At 46.5% G+C, this 21,942-nt stretch overlaps 4 protein-coding genes across 5 annotated transcripts; 2 read left to right on the plus strand and 2 right to left on the minus strand.

Moving 5' to 3' along the window:
• Positions 1-715: 715 nt before the first annotated feature.
• On the minus strand, positions 716-4,167 carry LOC102702563. Its single transcript, XM_006654572.3, has 3 exons — positions 3,549-4,167; positions 2,050-2,237; positions 716-1,574 (listed from the first exon to the last, which is right to left on the minus strand). Exons 1-3 carry the CDS (start codon positions 4,165-4,167, stop codon positions 1,071-1,073), a joined length of 1,311 nt encoding a protein of 436 aa, XP_006654635.2. The 3' UTR covers positions 716-1,070.
• Positions 4,168-6,898: 2,731 nt separating this feature from the next.
• LOC121054569 lies at positions 6,899-7,546 on the plus strand. The gene has a single exon (XM_040524702.1). It carries the CDS (start codon positions 7,028-7,030, stop codon positions 7,544-7,546), a length of 519 nt encoding a protein of 172 aa, XP_040380636.1. The 5' UTR covers positions 6,899-7,027.
• A 2,644-nt stretch (positions 7,547-10,190) lies between these two features.
• LOC102720710 lies at positions 10,191-14,900 on the plus strand. Its single transcript, XM_040524709.1, has 6 exons — positions 10,191-10,529; positions 10,634-10,783; positions 10,891-11,149; positions 11,243-11,461; positions 13,339-13,481; positions 14,341-14,900. The coding sequence occupies exons 1-6, from the start codon at positions 10,251-10,253 to the stop codon at positions 14,638-14,640; spliced, it is 1,350 nt and encodes a 449-aa protein (XP_040380643.1). The 5' UTR covers positions 10,191-10,250; the 3' UTR covers positions 14,641-14,900.
• Positions 14,901-19,830: 4,930 nt separating this feature from the next.
• On the minus strand, positions 19,831-21,497 carry LOC102720991 (BAG family molecular chaperone regulator 8, chloroplastic). 2 transcript variants are annotated; one of them, XM_040524192.1, is made up of 3 exons: positions 20,581-21,497; positions 20,071-20,498; positions 19,831-19,976 (listed from the first exon to the last, which is right to left on the minus strand). In XM_040524192.1, the coding sequence occupies exons 1-2, from the start codon at positions 21,385-21,387 to the stop codon at positions 20,103-20,105; spliced, it is 1,203 nt and encodes a 400-aa protein (XP_040380126.1). In that variant the 5' UTR covers positions 21,388-21,497; the 3' UTR covers positions 19,831-19,976; positions 20,071-20,102. The 2 variants fall into 2 exon arrangements, with proteins under 2 accessions (XP_040380126.1, XP_006655477.3); XM_006655414.3 differs by having other exon boundaries at positions 19,831-20,498.
• Positions 21,498-21,942: the final 445 nt, after the last annotated feature.

The following is a 21,942-nucleotide window of genomic DNA, read 5'->3' on the forward strand; positions in this document are numbered from 1 at the left end:
CCCGTCCCTTGTATCTGCTTTGGCCGCGTTTGACTGCAAGCGCGCCGGCGCCGGCGCGACGCACGCGGGGGAAGACAGGCGCAGCCACCGGCGTCAGGTGCGGATTTGGTGGTGGGGGGCGCGACGCCCATGCGTGTTCCAGATGCGCCGCGTGGTGGATCACATGGGCTCCATCTCACGCTGCCCCCGCGCCGAGACAGATGATGCTCGCTGCTGTCTGTTCACAGATGCGTTACCAACTTACCACCAGTTACCACACGAGCAGCCGTGGCCGCGTCCGCGTGCGCCGCAGATGCGCGCGGATCGTACGGGTGACCCGGTTTGTTTTCTGCCGCTCCACGGGGCGGGCTGGCTGCTGCGGCGCCTGCTGGCGAACGCACGGGGGAGACATGCCGCCGCGCGGAGACGGGGCCGTGCCGTGTGTCCATCATCGTTGGCGCGGTCGGCTCGGAGTCCCCAACCCAGCAACCGCCAAGCAAGAACAGCCTCCACCGAAAAGGCGGAAAAGCTACAGCGTCTCCAGCCTCACAGGCTCACAGTCCCGCCCTCGCTGTTGCACTTCTCTTGACAAATTTTACTGCACGAGTAGTTGGCCACTGGGTTACTCAACGCTCGGTGGTCACGTGTGGATGATTAGCATTATTGAAGCGGATATTGGGGATCTCAAACATGATAATCCAAAGTACGGGTGAACACACGGTGTAGACTTTTGTCGTACGAAAAGAGCAGCGACAACGAAACTTCAGATCAACACAGTGGTGTGTGGCTTGGTTATACAGCACGGCCAAAGGGCTTTATGTACAGACAGATAGGTCAATAATACAGATGTGGTCACCATCAGCACTTACACGAGCTGAGGCATGCCTATCATTACGGCTCTAAATTCATTCAGGGTATCCGAGACCGAGCCAGTTTGGAGTTCTTCACTTTAAGGGCCTAATAATAAACAAAGTAATGATCCCTTAATGCGTATGTGCCGCTACTGAGATGAAGCCCAGCATGTGCTTATGGGACTGTCGGAAAGTGATGATTGCACTGGGAGTCTGGGACCAGACCTTGAGCTTGCCTAGTTACTTCGCTATCCCTTTATTGCCATCGTCATCGTCATCTTCCAGGTCACTGAACGATACGTCTTCCTCCTGTCCCAGTGAAGTTCTATTGCCTGCTGTGCCAACCACCTCATCTGCATCATCATCGTCATCAGGCCATTCATCAACTTCATCATCATCAGTCTCAGCATGAATTTTGGACTCGATGGGTGAACTCTTGGTTTCATTTTTCACTGACAACTCTTCTTCAATTACCGACTTGTCAACTATTTCCACCTCAGTGGTTTCAATGGGGAACTTTTCAGCCTCTATATCTGGTGAGATATCAGAAGTAGGTTCTTCGAACGATGAAATCTCTGGTGTTCCAGCTTTGTTTTCAATGCTTGAAGGCTGTATCACTTTCTCTTCAGCAGGGGCGGAAAACATATTCACAGTTTTTGATGATTCCCCTTTGCCCGGAACCTCAGATACTCGTTTATTTTTAGTCTGTAAACTTTGCAGCAATTCCTCCCTTGCTTGTAGGATCTGAATGGAAGAGAATGTTTGAAGCGGAATCAGACAAACCATGGCATCAGAAAATGGAAGATAAGGAAGAAACAGGCTATGTTACAACACAAGGACTGAAAATGCAGCCAGCTAGTCAAATTAAAGCTGAATTTAAGTTAGGGGGTACTGGGTATACTACCCCCTCCAATTTATTTGTGTTTATCAACATAAGGGACGGACCTAGATACCGTCCAAGGCCCAGGCCAGCCTACTACTTTGAGCTGCCTTTGCCTAGCTATGGTGGAAATGGGCACTACTAATGGGCCTTTAGTCCCAGGCCTCGGACCAGGAGGCCCAAGTCCTTGGACTACCAGCATCACCCCTGCAAATAACAGTAGTTGAGGGTAATCCATTCTAGGCACAATCTGTATCATGTATGTGTTGACTATGTCATCAAAATAGTTATTTCACATGTAAAGGAGTATATATATTAATTGCACGATAATGAAATTACCCGTGGCGTTGAAAGAAGTTCAGCGTCTTGCTTGTTGAGTTTTGAGTACAGAAGCACAAAATAGATCTTCCAGAAACATGCTTCACTCATATCAGTAGAGCAAATGGCAACTTTTATATCTGACAGGCTTGGCACAAGGTGCTCCATGGCTAATGCATGTACATACTGAGCATCCGAAAGTTCAAAGTCTATTAAAATAACAGATTAGTTAGATCATGATGTTAGCATACAGTATTGCATGTTATACTGCACAATGTAAAGTAGTAGTGAGATTCTTTTCTTTTGCAGCTTTGATTCTCAAAGAAAGCTGGATTTTTAAAAAGGCCATAAAGTATTTAGGAAGCTGCTGTTTAAATCTCTATTAAACAAATTACTACCTTCTAACAAAATAAGTGATATCTTGAGACATATATAGATTTCAAAGATGAATTCATAACAGAACTATCCAAATTTAAGCATATGAAAAATTGCAGATCCTCAGATGGACATTGTACAAAAGAAGGATGAGACACTTGCAAAATATAGGCTTGCATTGATACACCATAATAAGTTTGTAATTACCCCCGTTTCACATCATTCCTAGATTCATATGAATGCTAATGAATCTGGACACATATATAAAATATACTCATTGATCCATGGAAGAATCTATGTAGAGGCAAAACATCTTATATAATATAAAACGGAGTGAGTATCATTCAATAGAAACATAATGAAATTTCAAACCCGGTGTGATCTTATCTGCTTCATTTGTTGCGTGGAACTAAGCCATCTTGTCATTGGAATTAGTAGTAATTTCAGAATCCAATCTGATCTTAATCTAATTCATTTCTTGCATGGAACTAAGCTCTATTGTCATTGAAATTATTAGTTACATAATCCAGTGTGGTCTTAGACTTAATCTACTTCATTTCCTACTGGAACTAAGGCCTCCTGTCAATGAAATTACTAGTACTTCTGAATTTCCATAATTAATTCATATCTCCCTACTGTTGAGTCACATATTAGGGCACATGCACATATGACTCTGTTTTCTGGTAGCTAGCCATTCCGAGGAATATCCCAACTCCAACAAAGGAATGGCTATCTACTAAAAATGTAAAACCTAGGAATAAAAAACTGGTTGTCTCTTATCAAGCAATGTGCACGAATCCAAAATCTGGACTAGCAATTCAGTTTCAGTATAACTAGACCGTTTTCCACAGAACATGTAGGCATCATCACGCCCAGCTTCTACACTTTACAAGTTGCTACTGGTCTTATACGTAAAATATTAATCACGCTTTCTGCAATTTGCTCGAGTTGATATCACACAGCTAAAAGTCTCCTAAGAAATCGTAAGGTCACAGCAAACGTATCCTGGTTTCCCAACTCTACTGAATTATCTTCCCACCAATCCCAACCAAATTCGCTCGAATTGAGACCGCAAGGGCTAATCCATTTCATCCCTAATGCACCAAAAATATACAAGTCAAGACGTCACAGGCAGTAAATCTTACCATCAGCATAGCGCTCACTGATGAACAGGGGGAAATCGAGCCACGTCTCGGGCCTGGTCGAGATGTGCCTCACGAACACCACCACCTCCTCAGTCGCGCCAGCGACAGGCTCCCCCTCGTCCGCATCCCCTTGCCCAAATGGCAGCAGCGAGGACGCGATCTTGGATATCTCCGCCACAGCCTTGTTGCTCTGCAGCATCGAGATGCCGCTCCTCACCCTCCCCCCGATCTCCGCCAGATCGCTCCGGATCCCCGCGATCCGCGGGGACTGCGCGGACTCCTCACCATCACTACCCTCCTCCTCCTCCTCCTCCTCCTCCCCACGAGCCACCCCGCGCGGGGTGGAGGACTCCGTCGGAGGCGGCGCGAGGAAGGAGGCGACGCCCCAGAGCCGGCTCGTGAGGGTCTCGGTGAGCTCGGAGATGTCGTCCTTGACGCCGCGGCTCGGAGTGTCGGGCTCCTCCTCCTCGGGGTCAGCGCCGGGGCCGCGCGGAGAGGAGGAGCCCGCCGCCCCGTCGTCCGCGCCGGCGCGCTCGGGCTCGTCGGCGTCGGCGTCGGGGTCCGGCTCGCCGCGCGGCGAGGAGAGCGTCGCCGCGATGGAGCGCGCGAGCCACGACATCGGCGCGTGCGTGTGCCGTGCGGGCGTGCGAGTGCGGGTGCGTGGGAAAAGAGAGATGGCGATGGCGGTGGCGTGGCGACCTGCCGAGCCGGGGACTCGGGGAGCGCACGCCGCGATGTGGATTAGTCAGTTTGACGCCTCGTGCGTTCCGAGCCGTCCGATCGGAATGCGACAGCCGTGATCGTATTTGTCATCCGGATGTGGGGGTAGGTGAGGCATCAAGCCCTTTCAGGCTTTCAGAGATTTATCCGAGAGTCATTCATTGATGCAATACCTTAACTCATTCTATCATAACTTGTTATCTCTATAATATATGAGACTAATTGAAAGCTTACCATGATTAACTTGTGACCATAATCAGATCTACATGCTAAACGTGTATTAAACTGAGGGAAACTTTAACTAGCAACCAAACAACTCCGCGATATTATAAGGTTGTATTTTGCAAGCTATATATCTTCTAACAAGCAAGTGGATATCTAGCTTGTTGGTCTATTAGTTCTATTGACGCGGTTAACTTCCGAATGTATGTTTAATTATTATCTTATTTAATTTGAGTTATTTTTTAACGTTATTATAAACGCTTATACACAACAAGTTTTGGATAGAAAATAATTTAAAATCTAGTATAAGACAATCTGAACGACTTGGTCATTATAATTTAGAGGGCTAGAGATCCTTAGTAAAAATAGCTGTAGCTGACATAAACTCTGTTCCGATTATTACCAAAACGTGCCATGCTAAACTGTTGGCTAACTTCAATAAGTACTTTCAGTTGGGTTGGACTGAGGCCCTGTTCCTAATTTTTTTTAAAAAAATATCACATCAAATTTTTTATACCTAAATAAAGCATTAAATATAGATGAACCAAAAAACTAATTTTACAGTTACGGAAAAAATATTGAGACGAATCTTTTAAGCCTCATTAGTCTATGATTAGTCATAAGTGCTACAGTAACCAGCATGTGCTAATGACAGATTAATTAAGCTCAAAAGATTTGTCTCGCGGTTTTCAGGCTAGCCGTAAAATTCGTTTTTTTCATTCGTGTCCAAAAACCCCTTCCAACGTTCGGTCAAACATTTGACGTGATATTTTTTCAAAAATTTTCTGTATAATACCACCGGAAGCTCATGATTACCAACTGTCGCACCAATCTTTGATTTGATTAGTAAAACCTATGCTAGCGCCAAAACTAACCTGGGGCTTGACGACAAAACGCAACGCAAAAGTGGATTCGAGGGCTTCTCTAATCCGGCCCGTGCTCACATCGGCCTAACGGGCCAGGCCTTGACTTCGTCTCTCTTCTGTCCGCCCGCCGCCTCCCACGTCAGAGTTCCACGAACTTTTGCCGGTCTCTTCGCCTCCATTTGATTTGGATAAAAACGAATGACGTTTTTTCAGCCGAACGGTTCCTGGGTCCATGCCTCCATGGTCAGCACAATTCCGTCATTTGCTATTATATTTAATGATGAAATGAAATGAAGTGCTAGTAATAATAAAAATGCTGTGTAGGATAGTGCATGGAAACAACACCCAAGGTCACGTACACGATGAAAACAATATCTAAGATCACGTAAACAATCCGGCTAGCCCCGAAAAGTGTTCTAAAGTTGGGGGATAACGAGGCTGCGGTTGGGCACTTTCGTGTTTTTCTTTGTCCCAGGAAAGATGGGGCAAGTGATGAAGTGAACCATCATGGGTTGACAATTTGGTGAATCGCGCACGCAGATGCACTTGCTTGCATGCGGCGCCGGTCGTTACATGGTTGTAGTAGTCACGGCTTGTGCATCGTTTTGAGTATTGGTAATAAGTGTGTAATAAACGCATGTTAAATGTGTGACATAAAATGGCTTACTTCATCCATCCTAAAAAGGCTAAGCTGTGGAAAAAAGCTTCGGGCATTTTTTCAGAAGTTTATCTGGACTAATTAATGGCATTATTTATAATTAATTGCATATTAATTTAAATTTTGTTTTATTTGTTTTTTTGAAAATAACTTATGTATGAAAGTTCTCGCACAAACTATAATAAACACCTTTTAGTAGTTTAAAAAATATGATAATTGAACATAAGCCAAAAGGAAGAAGACCTTTGTACCTGTACGAAGGGGTTATGGCTGCTGATAGTTTCACTGATGTGTGCACACTGCAAGTTAAACGCATGTGCACCTAGACTTTGGTGAAGATATCCACACTGCAAGTTCCAAGAACCAAATCCTTCCAAGTGTTCACTGAACCAAAACGCTATGGCAAAACGAATGTGCATGTTAAACGCTTGTGTGCTCAATACAATCAAGTTCCATTTTTATAATCCACCTGCTGAGCATCTGCACATGCGTTGCTTCTGCCCAAATTGTACCACAACCCGGTCGGGCAGCCCAATGCTACCACCACTCACCACTGCATGATGAGCAAGTTGGCCCCAATCCGAGACGTGCACCTGCCAGCAAACTGCGTGCGACTTTGACGATTTCCGCCGAGCGAGTGTTGCAATAGGCTCGGTATTGGCTCCACGGTTGCTGAAATTTTCCTTGCCGGTTTCCTTTGACCTGCGCGGTTGGGTGGGTTGGCCTTGGCCTCGGTGGTGTTGCCCAGTGCGCGTGCCGTTTTTTCCCTTACAAAATGATGAGTTGGTGTGCGCGCGCAGCGCGCTACTGGTTCAAAGCAAGCGGCCACACCTTCCGCGAACCGATCGATCTGGCTTCAGGCTAGCGCGGCAGCCGCGCGCGTCGGCTTTATATAAACCGCTAGGCGAAAAGGCGATCGATCGATCGATCACTCGATCATCATCAGCTCAGCTCGTCGTGCTGGACCGTCGTCGCCGGAGGAGGAGGAGAAGACAAGAAGGGGGGGAGGGAGAATGAAGAAGGGGGAGGCGGCAGGGACAGCGGGGAGCAAGCTGGGGAGGTGGCTGGGCGCGCCGGTGCGGGCGCTGTCGCGGGCGTGCGACTCGTACGTGCGCAAGATGTCGGCGTGCGCGGGGCACATGCCGACGCACACCGCGGGCGCCATGGGGGGCCGGGGCGGGTTCGCGCCGGGGGCGATGCAGGCCGCGACGTTCAGCTCGAGGTCGCGGCGCGGCGGCGGCGACGACGACGTCGGCGAGCTCGTCCGCGCGCTGTCCCAGCGGCAGGCGGAGGCGGCGGCGGCGACGGCGACGTCCGTGCCGGTGAGGAGCCGCAGCGTGGCGGTCGGGCGGATCGACGAGGACGCGCCGTGCGAGTTCGGCGCCGACGACGCGCGCCTCGGCACCATGATGCCGCCGCACGTGCGGAGGAGCCGCAGCGTCGCGGTCGGCGCCGGCCGCTCCGCCGGCGGGTTCGGCGCCGCCGCCATGAGGAACGGACCAGGCGTCGGCGTCGGCGTCGTGCGTGGCTGACCGACCTATCGCGACTGGCCTCCGGCCTGCGTCGACGCGTGCAGCAACAGTAGCGCGCGTCGCGTACGGACACATTACACGTCGTCATGTAGCTTAGCTAAGCTTAGGCTAGCTGTCATTTCACAGCTCGCGAATTATTTACAGCTTCATTTTTTGTGTGTAATTGTGTCGCTTTCAGTGTGATGTGGGTGTATATATCCTTCCTTGTGATTACTTGATTTGTCTCGACTTGGAACTAAGCAGCCAGTTTGACATATGCAATTAACTAATTGCATGCATACGCATGTGCTATATTATCCCAGCATGTTTGATGCGGATTTCTACAAAACATAGCTAGTAGTTACACTAGTTGTGAATTATGAACCGTTGCAAGGCATCTACTCCAATGTAGAAGCAAGTGGTCGATCAATCATAGAACCGTAGTACCAAACTATTTATCTATACAATGATCCGTACGCACGGCATCTTGCAGTCTACTAAGCAAGTGATTGATTAATCAAAGAGGCATTCTATTGTTGCCACGCTACAGTGTTATATTTACAAATTTAACATGAAGTCTGTGACATATAAGCTATAGACCTATATATAATAGCCATATCGACTAAATTCTAAATCTAAATGTGACAAAGAGTTAAATATCCCTTTTGACATGGTTCTATTTATGCTCTTCGCCACTCATGCACCCTTCGAAAATGGAGTGCATGCACATCACATCATCGGGCTTGTTCTTTGTTTCAGTTTAGTTTATTGTAACTTAGATTATAAAAATAATACAAAATAAATGATTAGATTATTGTAATAGCTTATTATAATCTAAATCCTATTACGCTAGTCTCACTGGCTCATCCAAATATGTTTTTTAGTTTATTGGTAGCTAAGTCCTACCACCCATGGATACTTTAAAATAATTACATGTCTTACCATTTTTTAGTTTTTTTACCTCTTCGTCTCCCGATCAAATCGAATCAAAACTTTTAACCTTACAAACCCACTAATCTAAATCGCTAATAATCAAGAAAAACAAATAGCTCGTAGCTTATAACCATTCAAGTTATAATAATTCAGCTTACACTAATTTGACTCAATAAGCTAGATTATGGTAATTCTAAGCAGAAACAAACATGTCTTTCGTTGTGTTGTGGTTTATCACTTATTGGCTGGGTATTTTCGTAATGATCAGCCGACTAATGATCAAAACCCAATGTCCCATGGTCATCTTCTTCCTCTTTAACACATATGTTTGTTTGTTCTCTTAGTATGTATCGATCATCATATAATAATCTAGATAGATCCTCCCTCCATCCTAAAAAATATGGTTATCTAAGTACACATATGGCATAACATATTACTATTTGAACATGAGACATGTTCATATTCGTAGTAGACATTGTCATATCCTGCACTAGGTAAATATATAGTGGGACAAATAAAGTGGTGTTGTGTTTGCTTCTATGGGTGACAACGAGGGAAGCGAAAAAATGTCTTCTCTAGCAAAGTAGAAAGCTCTTCAAGTATAAAGGAAGTAAGATCAGAACAAGGTAGCACCATTGAGGTTAAATATATAAGATTGTCCAACCGTCACAAAATCACAGGACAAACTAAGAAGACAAAGAAAACATAGTGGCTTGGAGAAGCACAACTACATAAGAAAATGAAGAGAAAGACAAAGTGAGTCAACAAATTCGATAAGATTAGAGGTGGATCCAACGTGGTTGCTGGAGCCCCTCCAACATATTAGATCCCCGTAGAAGAAGGATATACGAGAGAGGGAAAAAGAGGAGAGGCCATGAGGGGCTAAAGGAGGAAGAAGAAGAGTTCTCCCTCCAACCATAGGGTAGTTCTTTCATTGGATAAGATATAAGTGCAATGACATTCTACGACTAGAACGGTCGGTTAAGATTATATGATCTTTTATTTGTCTAGTGTAATTAAATTCGCACAAGGTTTACATAATCTCACACCGTGACAATGTCACTATGAATCCATCAAAAGGTTGAGTACATGTTGTCCGTAAGAATATTCAACTCAATTCATAACACAATGGGAAAAAAAAATATGAAGTGTCATTGGCACCAATTCAGGTTCTCATCGTTTTACTTATGGCTTATATGTAGGAAAATAAGCTGTAGGTAAAACTTTTATAAATAAGTTCATAGCGATTTTAAAAGTAAATGGTTTAAAATAAACCACAATGAGAAAAAATTGATATAAGTCAGCTCTAAATTAAGTATTAAAATTTAAAATTTGATATATAGGCAGCTGTAAGTGTGAAAATGTGAAACTATCGGAGCATTATTTATAGACTAATCGTGTGTTACCAATAAAAAACTATAAAGTTTTAATAAGCTGTACTAAATGCTTAAATTTTAAATTTTTGTAACCGAACCGTTGAAAGTTGAAACTCACGTGTCGGCTTCCGAGTTCCGACCGAGACGGCGCTAGAACAATCCGTCTCGTCTCCGTCCATGCCTCCGCCCCACGGCGGGTCGGCGGCCACCGCCCACCGGCGCCTCCCAGCCACTCGCCGCGGCGACGTGTCGTCCAATCCAGCCATCCGTCGTAGCCCACGCCCAAATCCAGTGCGCCCGCGCCGCGATAACTACCAATCCGACCTGGCCGCTCGCGAGGAATTTCGGAATTTCCCCAGCCGCGAACTCCGATCTAGTTGGTTGGTTGGTTGGCCGGCCCACGCAGCGAGGCGACGATGGCCGCTGCAGCGTCCGCCGCCGTGGCATCCACCGCCCCGCAGCCGCTCCGGCCGCGCGCGGCGGCGGCGGCGGCGGCGACGACGCGCCGGGCGCTCTCCGTGTCCTCGCTCCGCGGGCCACGACTCGTCGTTTCGGCGTCCTCCACTGGCACCACCAGCACCACCACCGAGACGGGGAGCGCGCGGGGTAGCGGCGCCGAGCGGTTCTACTTCAACTTCACCGGGTTCCCCTTCCCGCTCGGGCCCTTCCTCAACCGCCGGACCATCCGCACCGAGGTAGACGGCTCGCCTTGGCTAGCTTAGCTCGTTGTGTTCTCCGGCGAGCGCGCGTTCTAATCTCCCTGATTCCCCGTCGCGGCTGCGCGGCGTCGAATGAGCAGGCGGTGAAGGGGAGGATATGGCTGTTTGAGCAGGAGCAGGCGCTGGGGTTCAGCAGCGTCTCCACGAACACCCGCATGACCGTCATCAAGCTCAAGTCCGGCGGCCTCTGGGTGCACGCGCCCATCGCGCCGACCAAGGAGTGCATCCAGGTAAGCGAGCTCCGATCCCAACCCCCCACACTTCCGTCTCCATCCACCTCACTCCTTCCGATTCAGCCTCGTCTCATGTCGCTGGTACGTTGCCGCCTTCATTGCAGCTTCTCAAGGAGCTCGACGCGCCGGTGGAGCACATCGTGCTGCCGACCTTCGCCTACGAGCACAAGGTCTTCTTCGGGCCATTCACCAGAAAATTCCCCCGGGCGCAGATATGGGTGGCGCCCAGGCAGTGGAGCTGGCCAATCAACCTGCCGCTCGAGTTCTTTGGGATTTTCCGGGCCAAGCCACTCCAAGACGAGGATGAGGACACCCCATGGGCGGGGGAGATCGAGCAGAAGATGCTCAGCTCGCCGGAAGTTGGTAGTGTCACTTACCATTTGGAGTTCTACTTCATCAGTACATGGATGCATCTCTTTTATAGCTTTGTGCAATGCTGTGTTTTGATGCTTTCAGGGATTGGACCTTATGTTGAGGTGGCCTTCTATCACAAGCCTTCTCGGACATTGCTGGTGACGGATGCTGTAATTTTTGTTCCTAGGCAGCCGCCTGAGTGTATCAGCAAAGAGTCATTGTTGGCATCTGCCAAGAACGGCTTGGCAGTGAAAATTTTGAGCAAAGGAAAAGAGGTACCAGATGAGCCTGTTGTGGACAACAAACTGAACCGTCAGAAAGGTAACTGCAGTGAGCTTGATCAGTGATATCTAATTTCAGCTATTAGTGCCGGCCTATCCCTATATGTGAAAAGTGAAACCCAAAATAGAACATCGTTCAGCCATGTCATCAGAAAAATATGGGCCACCAAATGCAACAAATCGTACAATACTGGCCCAAGCCTCTAGCGACGGGCCTTCGCAGCTCCGCTTCGCTCCGTCGAAGTGGCCTTTATACGAGCGCAAATGAATTTGGATCATCAGCTCATGTGTTAAACAGGCTGAAAGGCCAACTATGCCTATGACCAAATTTACATCAAAAAATAGTATATTAACAGTAAATTGCAAAATGGCGTAACAAATAGTATAGCACAGCACTATGGTACATGCCAATCCATATTATTATAAATTAAAACAACAAAATATTCATAAGTAGTACAAGTTATGGATTTCCAAAAAGGGAATTTCCACCTGGTGCATACTTAGGATTATTTTTCCTTTACTGCAATTAGTTTTTTTGGTGAAGTACTGCAATTAGATTTATGTAAGACAATTAATTGTAACACCCTTATGGCAACTTATTCTAATACATCATCTTAATGATGTCTTTGTTTGACCCTAATGAAGTGGTCACGGTAAACTTGCTAGCATAAATTTTACCTCCAAATATATAAGCGCAGCCTTATATATAGCGGAAGCACCAATGTAATATAAGAGCAGGATAGGTGGGCCATGCAGTGGTGAGTACAAGATGAATGCAACGGTAAACATGACAGTAAATTATAACAAATTATTTAAGTTTACTTTAAATTGTGAATGGAAAATTTGCGTTAATACAGTAAATGGTATGCTTTCATATAAATTCGTTTATTACATAACGGAATAAATATATTTTTAGAGAAGCACTTACATGTGATGGTAGGATGCATGATTTCACTCACCAAGATTTAAATCCTAGTATCCTTGAATGTAATATACATACAAGTACACCTTTGATTTAAATCATTTGTTAAGGATTGTCTTAGGGGGTGTGAGAGTATAGTGTGCATGTCAGTGATGTATGTGTGTGTGCATCTTCCATGTAATTTTAAAAGAAAATAAGTCAGTTTGTCTTCTAGTAACACTTTCTACTAATTATAATCTGTACAATTGACTTTTTTACTTACTATTTTTATTCTCTACCATTGACTTTTCAACTTTCTTAATTGTAATTCTTCATTTACACTTTTATTTACATTGTTAATTGTTATTGCGGATTTTAATTGATTACTGTAAACAATATGTAAACGCATATAACAAATAAATAGAATGGTTATAGCGCACGAACGCCCGACATAATATGCTAGTATAATTGAAAATTCACTGAAACTAGTGAAATCTAGTGCTCATATTTTTAATATACACATCGTGTTGTAACACCTTAGATCGGTACGCACGCTACACCTAAAGAAATCAACATAAGCTTTTTCATGTTCAGCTAATTCAATAAGGTTTGCACTTGTTTAAATGCAGTGACATCACTAGGAATGTTCGTTTGGATAGTATCATTGTGTTGTTTCTGTTGCTTGGGATTTCAATATATGACATTCTAAAAATTCTCTCTTTGTATATTAGAAACTCGTTTGACAATTCCATTCTGTGAAGCTTCAGCATAAGGGTTTTAGGCATTCCTATGGACTCCATATGACTTATTGGTTATGTTATCTTTATTCTGTATTATCATTAATCCTGATATTCAGTATTCATCTTCCTATAGGGCCTGTCCTCAGATATTTAATTTTCTGTTCAGATCACAAGCATCTGATGAACAGAATGTTTGTTATGCATAGAATATAATCTATACCTATTGGAGTCGATAATATTGGAATATTGCATTAACCTTTTTTTATCTAACAACAGGATGGGAACGGATGGTACTGCAAATATTATTTCTTGGTCCCTCAAATCTTCTGGAACCAAATGCAAGCTTTGCCCAAATGTCACAGAAATTGATTGTTTCTCCCATTGTCAAAACACTTGTTTTTAGCAAAGTTCCTGAGAAGGTATGTTCATGTGGTGAATGGAAACCTTAGTATTACATAGCTGGTTGAATTTTCTCTTCTGTTCTGATTTCTTGAGCATATGTTGCCATCTAAAACTATACAGATCATGAGTAGTCTGTGCATCCGAATCTGACCTAAATGGTTCGCGGAAATGGGTTTTAATCCCTCAAGGGGACATCTCCCTTGTTTTTGCATAAACATGCATGTCCAAATTCGACCTCTATAAGTTATAAGTTGTAATAAAAAGAACAAATTAAACTCTGATTACTATAAGCGTATTCAGAGTCATATTTGTTTTTTTAATTTATAGAAGTCAAATTTGATCTTGCATGTTTGTGTAGTGATATATCACACATTCATCTATATTGTCATTTTTTTTATTTTTTCATAACCAGTTAGATGACCTGCATGAAATGAGTGGATATTTCCTTAAGGGTTTTAAAGAGTTTCCCTATGGTTCACAGATTAAAACTAGAAGTGTTTTCAGCAGGACACTCCACATAGCCAGTAGTTTTCAGACCTTCAGCTTGTCAGAAGCATTTTCTTCTTCAGTTGCAATGTGGTTATGAGTGTTTCAGACTTAGTCAATAATCGTTGAAGTTGCATGCCCAGACCAGAACAAATAGGAAGCAGATATATGGTTCCGGAATGTGTTCTGTGTGGTGCCTTAATTTATGCCCTGGTTAACTCACAAGTTTTACATAACACTGATGTCTGAATTGCTTCAGTGGAAACCTGATCCCACCAAGTAGTCTTTCTGATGTTCCTGAGTTATCATTTTGGTATCTCATACTTCGCATAATCAGACATTTCTTGCAAGGTTACACCATTGAGAGTTTGAGACCGTCTGCCTCTGCAGGTTAGAGACTGGGTCGACAGGATTGCTGCAGACTGGCCATTCAGGAGGATAATCCCGGCTCACTTCGCAGCTCCAATTAACGCAAGCCGATCCGACTTCTTGGCTGCCTTTGCTTTCCTTGATGAGTTCCTTCCCGAGCGCTCTCCGGCATCACCTGGCCTGTCTCTCCTCTTTGCCTCTCTCATGGGCAAGGCAGCCAGCTATTTCCCCCCTGATGACATGAAGACCCTCTCATCCCTGGACGAGTTCTTGGTTTCAGTTGGTGCTGTCAAGAAGACAGTTTCAGGCAGGAAGCGATGATACAGATAGAAACTGGCATATGCATTGTTCATAGTTTTGTGTTGAGAAGAGCTAGTTACTGTTGTACATGGTTAACACCGTTAAACCGCATGTAGGTAGCCTTTATTCAGGATTATATTGTATATATGATATATCTTGCTGCAGTTTATAAAAAGAGGCCAAAATTTACCACTCAGCTGAAGCTCTGACGATTCTCTATTAAGAATATTTCTGTTGCCCGGGCTAGCAGAGGGACATTCTTGCTTGTCTTTTAAATGGAGAGGTGGGGTTCAGTTTAGCATTTAGAGAGCACAAGATTAGAATGCTATGCACGGTGTCTGTGGAGACAATAATTTCCTGGTCAGATCGAGCCAAGTTCAGTTAATGCAGAAGGTTTGCATCCATGAGTCGTCACCAGCCAAAGTACATGTCCTGTATCCTCACGCGTCAGACATTAACCTCATTATAACCACTAACCAACGCATTATGCTACTTCTGATCTAGAGTAAGTGCTCACTCCATCACTTTCCTCAGATGGTACATCCTTTTGCACTACTAATAGTGACTTGGAGTACATCAATTTCTGAATATGTGAAGAGAGAGTACTAGTGCTACAATTCTACCAAACAAAAAAGTTGCATAATTGCATTCACCTGTATTATTTTAAAACTGGATGCGTAAACCTCTCTTGCTACTAGTAGCAGTGAGTATAACTATCAAACGTCCCAGCATTAGCAAAATTAGCATACTGGTAGCTCATTGCACATTCTCACTGAACTTGTCTGAACTCTGAACTCGTAGTCAGAACTGACATCCTTGTCAGGCAAAGGTAGTTAAGTCGGTTGCTATCAAGAATCTGAAGAAGGATAACATAGCGACCAACAGTGACAAAATTTACTGGAGTACGTTAGCTCTCTGTAACTGAAGAAGTGTTCAGATTTCAGACAGTAAAAAAATGCAGTTAATACGAGGGCAGGTCAAAACCGTAAGATTTAATTCGAAGGGTGAAACTGACGAGCCGCCATTAATTTCTCCAACCTTTTCCTCCGTCACAGGAAGAGGCAGAAGCACATTAACTCTCATCGCCTCGACGCCAACGGCGACGCCGACCACAGCGGCGATCGGAGCAAAAAAACAACAGCAGCATACACACGCATGACCTCATGAACAACTTCATGTACAGGGAAAGGAGAGGAAAAAGATGACGCCTTTGGCTTCTCATTGATGTCCAGCCCATCAGCCACAGGAGAGAAAGAGAGATGGAAATGACAATTGTACAGACGTCACTGCCAGGGAAAAAAGCTTCGATTTTCTTTGCATTGAGAAATGCAGGCCAAGAAAGCTACAAGAAACATGGTACTAGTTGCTGCCAAGAATTGGAAGGAGGAGGAGGAGGAGGAGGAAGAAGAAGAACTAGCCTATACATGCACTTCTATCTATGTTATTGATTGCCATGCAGATCGATGTAGTAAGCATCGATCCTCCATTGTAAGTCCTTTCCGAGCTTCGAGAAGTGTACCGGAAAGCAAGAACAAGAGAGGACGACGACGTCGCTTGTGGATGGGCGGATTCTTGATCACGCACGAGCCCGGCCGCCGACGTGTCCAAGAAAGCAAGAACTGACCACGCCTCGCCTCGCCTCGCCGCCGTCTTCGTCGGCGGTGTCCGTCTCAGTTGTGCAGCGGGTTCGGCCCCGTTGGGACGAGCCGCTTGGCTACGCCGTAGCGCAGGTCGACCTCCTCGTCGCGCCCTGGCGGCGGCATCAGCGGCGCCGGGCGGCGGCGGTGGCGCTGGTGGCGCCCGCGGCGGCGCAGCTCGTGGCACAGGGGCAGCGGCGGCACGCCCGCGGGGCGGGGGGCGCCGCACATCCTGGAGACGATCGCGTCGACGTCGGTGGCGGACACCTCCCGCGGCGGCGGCGGCGGCTGCTGCGCGGAGGCGAGGACGAGCAGCGACGCCAAGAAGACGACGCAGACGCTCCACCGCCACGACAACCACCCCATAAGCCCCCGCCCTTCTTGGTGGACGAACACAGAGCACAGAAGCCGAGCTCGAGACGACGACGACGACGACGGTGGAAGAAGGGGGGGAGGGTGGGGTGGGATGGCTTCGGCCTGGCTGCTGCGTCGTGATGATGATGAGATGGAGAGGGACGTGCGGCGCGGGGGAGATGGGCTTTAAAGGCAGCGGCGTGAGGTGCATGAGGAGCTGGAAAAACAAGTAAACGGGGCGAGAGGGTGGTGAACCAGCCGAAATTTAGGCTATTTGTTTTTCTAAAAGATACGGAGTACTTTGAAAATATACTGATTCTAAAACTTATTTAAACAATAGACTGTTTTTTCTCCGTGCCATTCTTGACGAAGACACGGCGGTCCTTTGTCTTCACACGAAGGCTCAGCAAAACATTCCTAATTAAGGTCAGTCTCAATGAGGGCTTTTAAAGTGTCATACACGTTAATTAGTTGACACATCAGCATAAAAATAAATATTTGTATGAAACTGTGAGGAGAGAGAAGTAATTCCTATGAAACGTTTGGGTACCATTACCAAGTCCTCAGTAATATAATAAAACTCATACTGAGGGGCTCAAGGCGTTTCATACAATCAAATATTGTCTATATGATCACCTAGGTTGGTGCATATGATCTCAACTTTCAGCAGTAATTATATGTTTTATTTAGCTTTGAAAATGGTACAAGAAAACTTGGAACGGTGAATAGTTGTTTCATGCATCGTTTTATCGAGTTAATTGTTTTATAAATTATATAGTGAAACTGAGTATTAGCCGAACCGAGTCAGTTAACTCAGTATCAATCCGAATGACGCGGAGCAAACCGTGTATTTTTTGAAAATAATTTTTAAACCGGTATTTTTATAATTTGTTCCTGAAAAGGTGCTAAAACCGGGTGAAGCTGCTGGGTGGGCGTCGCGACCGGGATCCCGATTTCCCAACCAATTTACGGGGGCCAAAACGAAGCGAAACGGCCAGTTTTGTGTCGGGATCGGAGGGCCCCCGTGCGCGTTTACTCCGTGGAGAGGAACACCCGTGAGGCAGGCCGTGATGGGGGAACTCGACCGGTGGACGGAACGGCACTGCGAACGTAATGTCGAGAGAGAGAGAGAGAGAGAGAGTACCTGAGAGCGCAGACAGTCCATGATAATGCTCATTAGGTTTAGGTTTACTCAGAGCAGGTACAATGGCTGGTTTAGCCAGCTGTAAGTATATTTTAAAAAAATAAGAGAGGAGAGAGAATAACGATGGACTACTAATTTGTAGCCAGCTGCACATGTGCTTCAAGACAAAATGTATGTATGACATGTGAGACCGTGTATTGATATTTGGGTAGATCACTATTGTATAAATTGACTATTAAATTAACTATAGATGAATTGGAGCTAGTAGGTGGCTATACTATTGAACTCGCTCTCAGTTCACAATACAAACGGAAGAATAACAAATTATATATCCGTGTACACGTGTACCTATAATGACAATTTAAGGATAGCATGGGTCGATTCATGGGTAAGGGTCAGCTCTAATTCAACAAAATTAACTAAGTTTTATAATAAAATATAATTTAATTTATTTAGTGAAACTAGAGTTGAACTTAAAATACCAGCGGGTCGATTCACAGCCATTAGCCATCGCTAATATGACGTCATGATGATGGCCTTAGTGTTGAGAGGAATGTCACTGACACTCGTATCCGAGACGTGCACACAAACTAACCCTCCCCTGTGATAGAGGTCACTACGGTTGTTTGGGTGTCGAGTGAAATGTCACATATCATTAAAAAACAAATGCTAAGTCACACATCACTAACGAAATAGTCAATCATAATACGAGTATTTGTGTTAATTCTCGGACTAATCCACGGCAAATGTTATAGCACGAAGAGCCTAATCAAATGAGCTATACCCAATTCACAAATTCCATGTGTTCTCGATGCTAAATTAACACACAATAAGCTAAACCTGTATTAACCAGAGAGTAAATTACGCTCGTGGTGTATGACCTTACGATGTGGATGTTAATAGGTGCAACAAATGTATTTAACCCCTGGTGCAATAGTCAGCTAGTCCGTGCAAACAAGATCAAAAAGATGCAAGAAAATTAAACTTGTTACTAAACAATAGATTATTTCAACAGCGGTGATGGGTCTAGCTAATGAGGTTAAAGGGATTTGAACAAGTTAGACAAAGTTTTAGTTCCCTTTCTATTGATTTTGTCATAAAATTTTAGAGAAATCTTCGTAGGAGACTCTAATGGTTTTAACGCGATAATTTGATTGATGCACGGGCGATATGTAAGCCACTTCTCTTGCGTAATTGCCACCAAGAAAACAAAATAAGAAGTAACATTTTTTTTTCCTCTCTTTTCGGTCTTTAGAGATATCATAAAAAGTTCACCAGCTTACTCTCAGGTAAATCACATGCCCTAACTGTTACTGGCACTTTGCATTCACTGTTTTATCAAACCTGTACAGCAGTACGGCCATTTGAGTTTGCATCACTCATGTTCCTTTTGCCGGTCCAGCTATAGCAAATACAAAAGCTCGGATGAGATCCAGGCCAACTGTTGCGTCCTTTGGGCATGGCCTGGATGGAACAGTCACCAGTCACCCGTGGCATCACAGGACAGTCGAAAGTGTGGAGAAATCAGTTTATGCTGAAGAAATGACAGCTCTAGGAAAATTGTAACATTTGTGCCCATAGCAACCATTCTAGATTTTCTTTCAGGTCCTCCATAACCATTAATTTGCCAGTGGCGTATGCTGAGATTTGTGCTTAAACCAAACAATACTAGAAGACAACAACAAGCCCCAAATGAAATTCACTTGGGTTCTTTTTAGATGAATTCACTTAGGTTCTGAAATGAGTGTGGTTTCATTCATCAAACAAATACCAGTGCCAAAAGATGAAATAAAACAACATTGGCTGAAGAAGTCGATTAATGGACTTGCTCAAGCTCTGGGGAAGCAGCTATAAAAGTTAAGTAATAAGCATAAATACAACCAAACCTGCCAGAATGTTAATCAACATGAGATAGGCAATGAACGAAGATGGAAGCTCAGCCAAGGTAGTAGATAGTGATTTCTTCAGGTAGTAGTAACATCATAAATTCAGTGTAGTGCGAGCAATTTCGATTAATCAAAATGGGGACAGAGTGATTGACAGACTTATACAAGATGCCACATGAAGCAGGGTATCTTTAGTGCACAAAAGTTTCAAGCTAGAATTATCAATGGCTTAAGTTAACAGTGCAATTGTACACCCAGCAACAAAGGCCATAAACACCGAGGGAAATTGAGCATACAACAGTCTTAGGCTCCTAGTTCCAAAGATCAAAACTCCATCTGAAAAGTGCCAACCTCTCCTCAGGAAATATCAGTGAAAAATAAACAACAGTAGGAATGTAAAAACATCACGAAAATCCACATGATTCTAAACCTGAAGCCGCATCACAGGATGCAAACCGAAGGTTATCTCCTTTCCCCGTCAATCCTCCTTGACTCCATGTACACAGGCGCTGGCGCAGCAAGGCCGGGCTTGCCATTAGCGCTCTTCTTGCTGTATGTGCGCTTCCTCTCATCAGCTTCAGCAGAGCTGGAGGTCTCAGAGCTCTCCTCAGCATCACTGCAATGCTCTTCCTCTGCGACTGCCTCGTAATGCAGCTCTTGGACTTTGCCATTACTGCAGAAGCTCACCTTCTTCTTGTTTGCGCCACTGCAACCTTCATGGTAGTCGTTACAGTCCAATGCGCCATTTTTTGCAATCTCCCCATGCTCTTTGACTAGCACCTTGTCAGCAAACTCCAAGATCCGGGTGAGTTCCCGGCTCACTGCGCGTTTCCCCTCCCGGATCATCGGGTCCCCGCCCTAATCAGAGACCTAAAATCAGAACTCCATTCCAATGAAGTGCCGACCTAATCGAACAAAATCATGGGACGGTTTGCATCACCTGGATCGCGTCGAGATGGAAGAGGAGGGCCATTGCGGCCTCGGAGATGACGGCGGGGTCGCCCACCCTGCCTCGGCCGGAGAGCGAACCCCGGAGCGCGGCGGCCTTGGAACGGAGGATGGCGAGCTCCTTCAGGTGGCGCAGCGTGCGGGACCGCCGCGCCAGGAAGCGGCGGAAGTGTGCCTGGATCGTCCTCGCCGCGCGCTCCCTCGCAGGTGAAGGCGGAGCCCGCGCACGCCGTTGCCGCGGCGGCGGTGAGGGCGGAGTATCCTCCTCCTCGTCATCGTCGTCGTCGTCCTCTTCCTCCTCCTGGTGCGCGGCCACGCGGCGGTGACGAAGGTTCGGACGGAGCGGGGGCGGCACGGGCGGTGAGGTGAAACAGTGCGGGAGGGTGGACTCGAGCGCGGCCACGCGGCGCAGGAGCGAGTGGAGCACGACGTGGCTGTGCTCGGACGGGTTGGTCTGCGGCTGGGGTTTGGGTTGCTGGTACTGGTACTGGTACTTGCTGGGGTAGGGGTACGCGTGGTGCGCCGCGGCGGGAGGCGGCGGCTGGGTCTGGGGCTGTGGATGTGGCTGCGGCGGCGGGGTAGCCGGGGCCGGGGACGCGGAGCCGAGGAGGAGGTGGGCCGCGATGGCGTGGAGGAGGTGGTCGGAGGCGGAGGCGGGCGCGGGCGGCGCGGGGTAGTAGCAGTAGCAGCTGGCCGGCGCGGGGAAGCCGCCGCCGCCGCCGCCGCATCCCCCGCCGCAGGCGCAGCAGCAGGCGGGCGGGGGCGGCTCGTGGTGGAGGTGGTGGTGTTGACGAGGCATTTTCCGCGCGACGACCGGATCAGATCGGCACGGGATGGAGCGCGGCGGCGGCGGCGGCGGCGGCGGCGGCGGTGGGGGAGTCGCGCATCGGGAGGCGGAGGAGGAGGAGCAGCGAGAGGTGGGTCGGGGAAAGGAAAGGAAAGCGGATGCGCTTTGGAAAGCCAAGTGAGAAGCGCCGCAGCGCGCCCACGTGCTTCCACCGGCGGACCCGCCGGCCCGCCCTGTCACGCACTGGCGCGCACCACGCAGCACGTCGCGGTTTCCCTCGCTGACGGGTGGGCCCGCCTTGGGCTCTGCACGGGGTTTATCGTCTGGTCTGGTAGCCCGTGGACTTCCTCGGCGGCCGGCCCCGGCGGCTCGCCCGTGGTTTTTTTTTGGGCCTTTTCGGAGAGTTTCGTGCCGTGCCGACTCGGGTCTCATCTCACCGAGAAAATAGACATGGTGCCATATTTAAATAATGATTTCGTTAGAATGTCATTTTGAAAACGTGTTTCTTTGAAATGTTATATCGAGTGAGTGCTTCCAACCAGTTTGCTATTTTTTTAAGTTTTTTAA

Source organism: Oryza brachyantha, chromosome 5, assembly GCF_000231095.2.
Source record: "Oryza brachyantha chromosome 5, ObraRS2, whole genome shotgun sequence".
Lineage (NCBI taxonomy): Eukaryota > Viridiplantae > Streptophyta > Magnoliopsida > Poales > Poaceae > Oryza > Oryza brachyantha.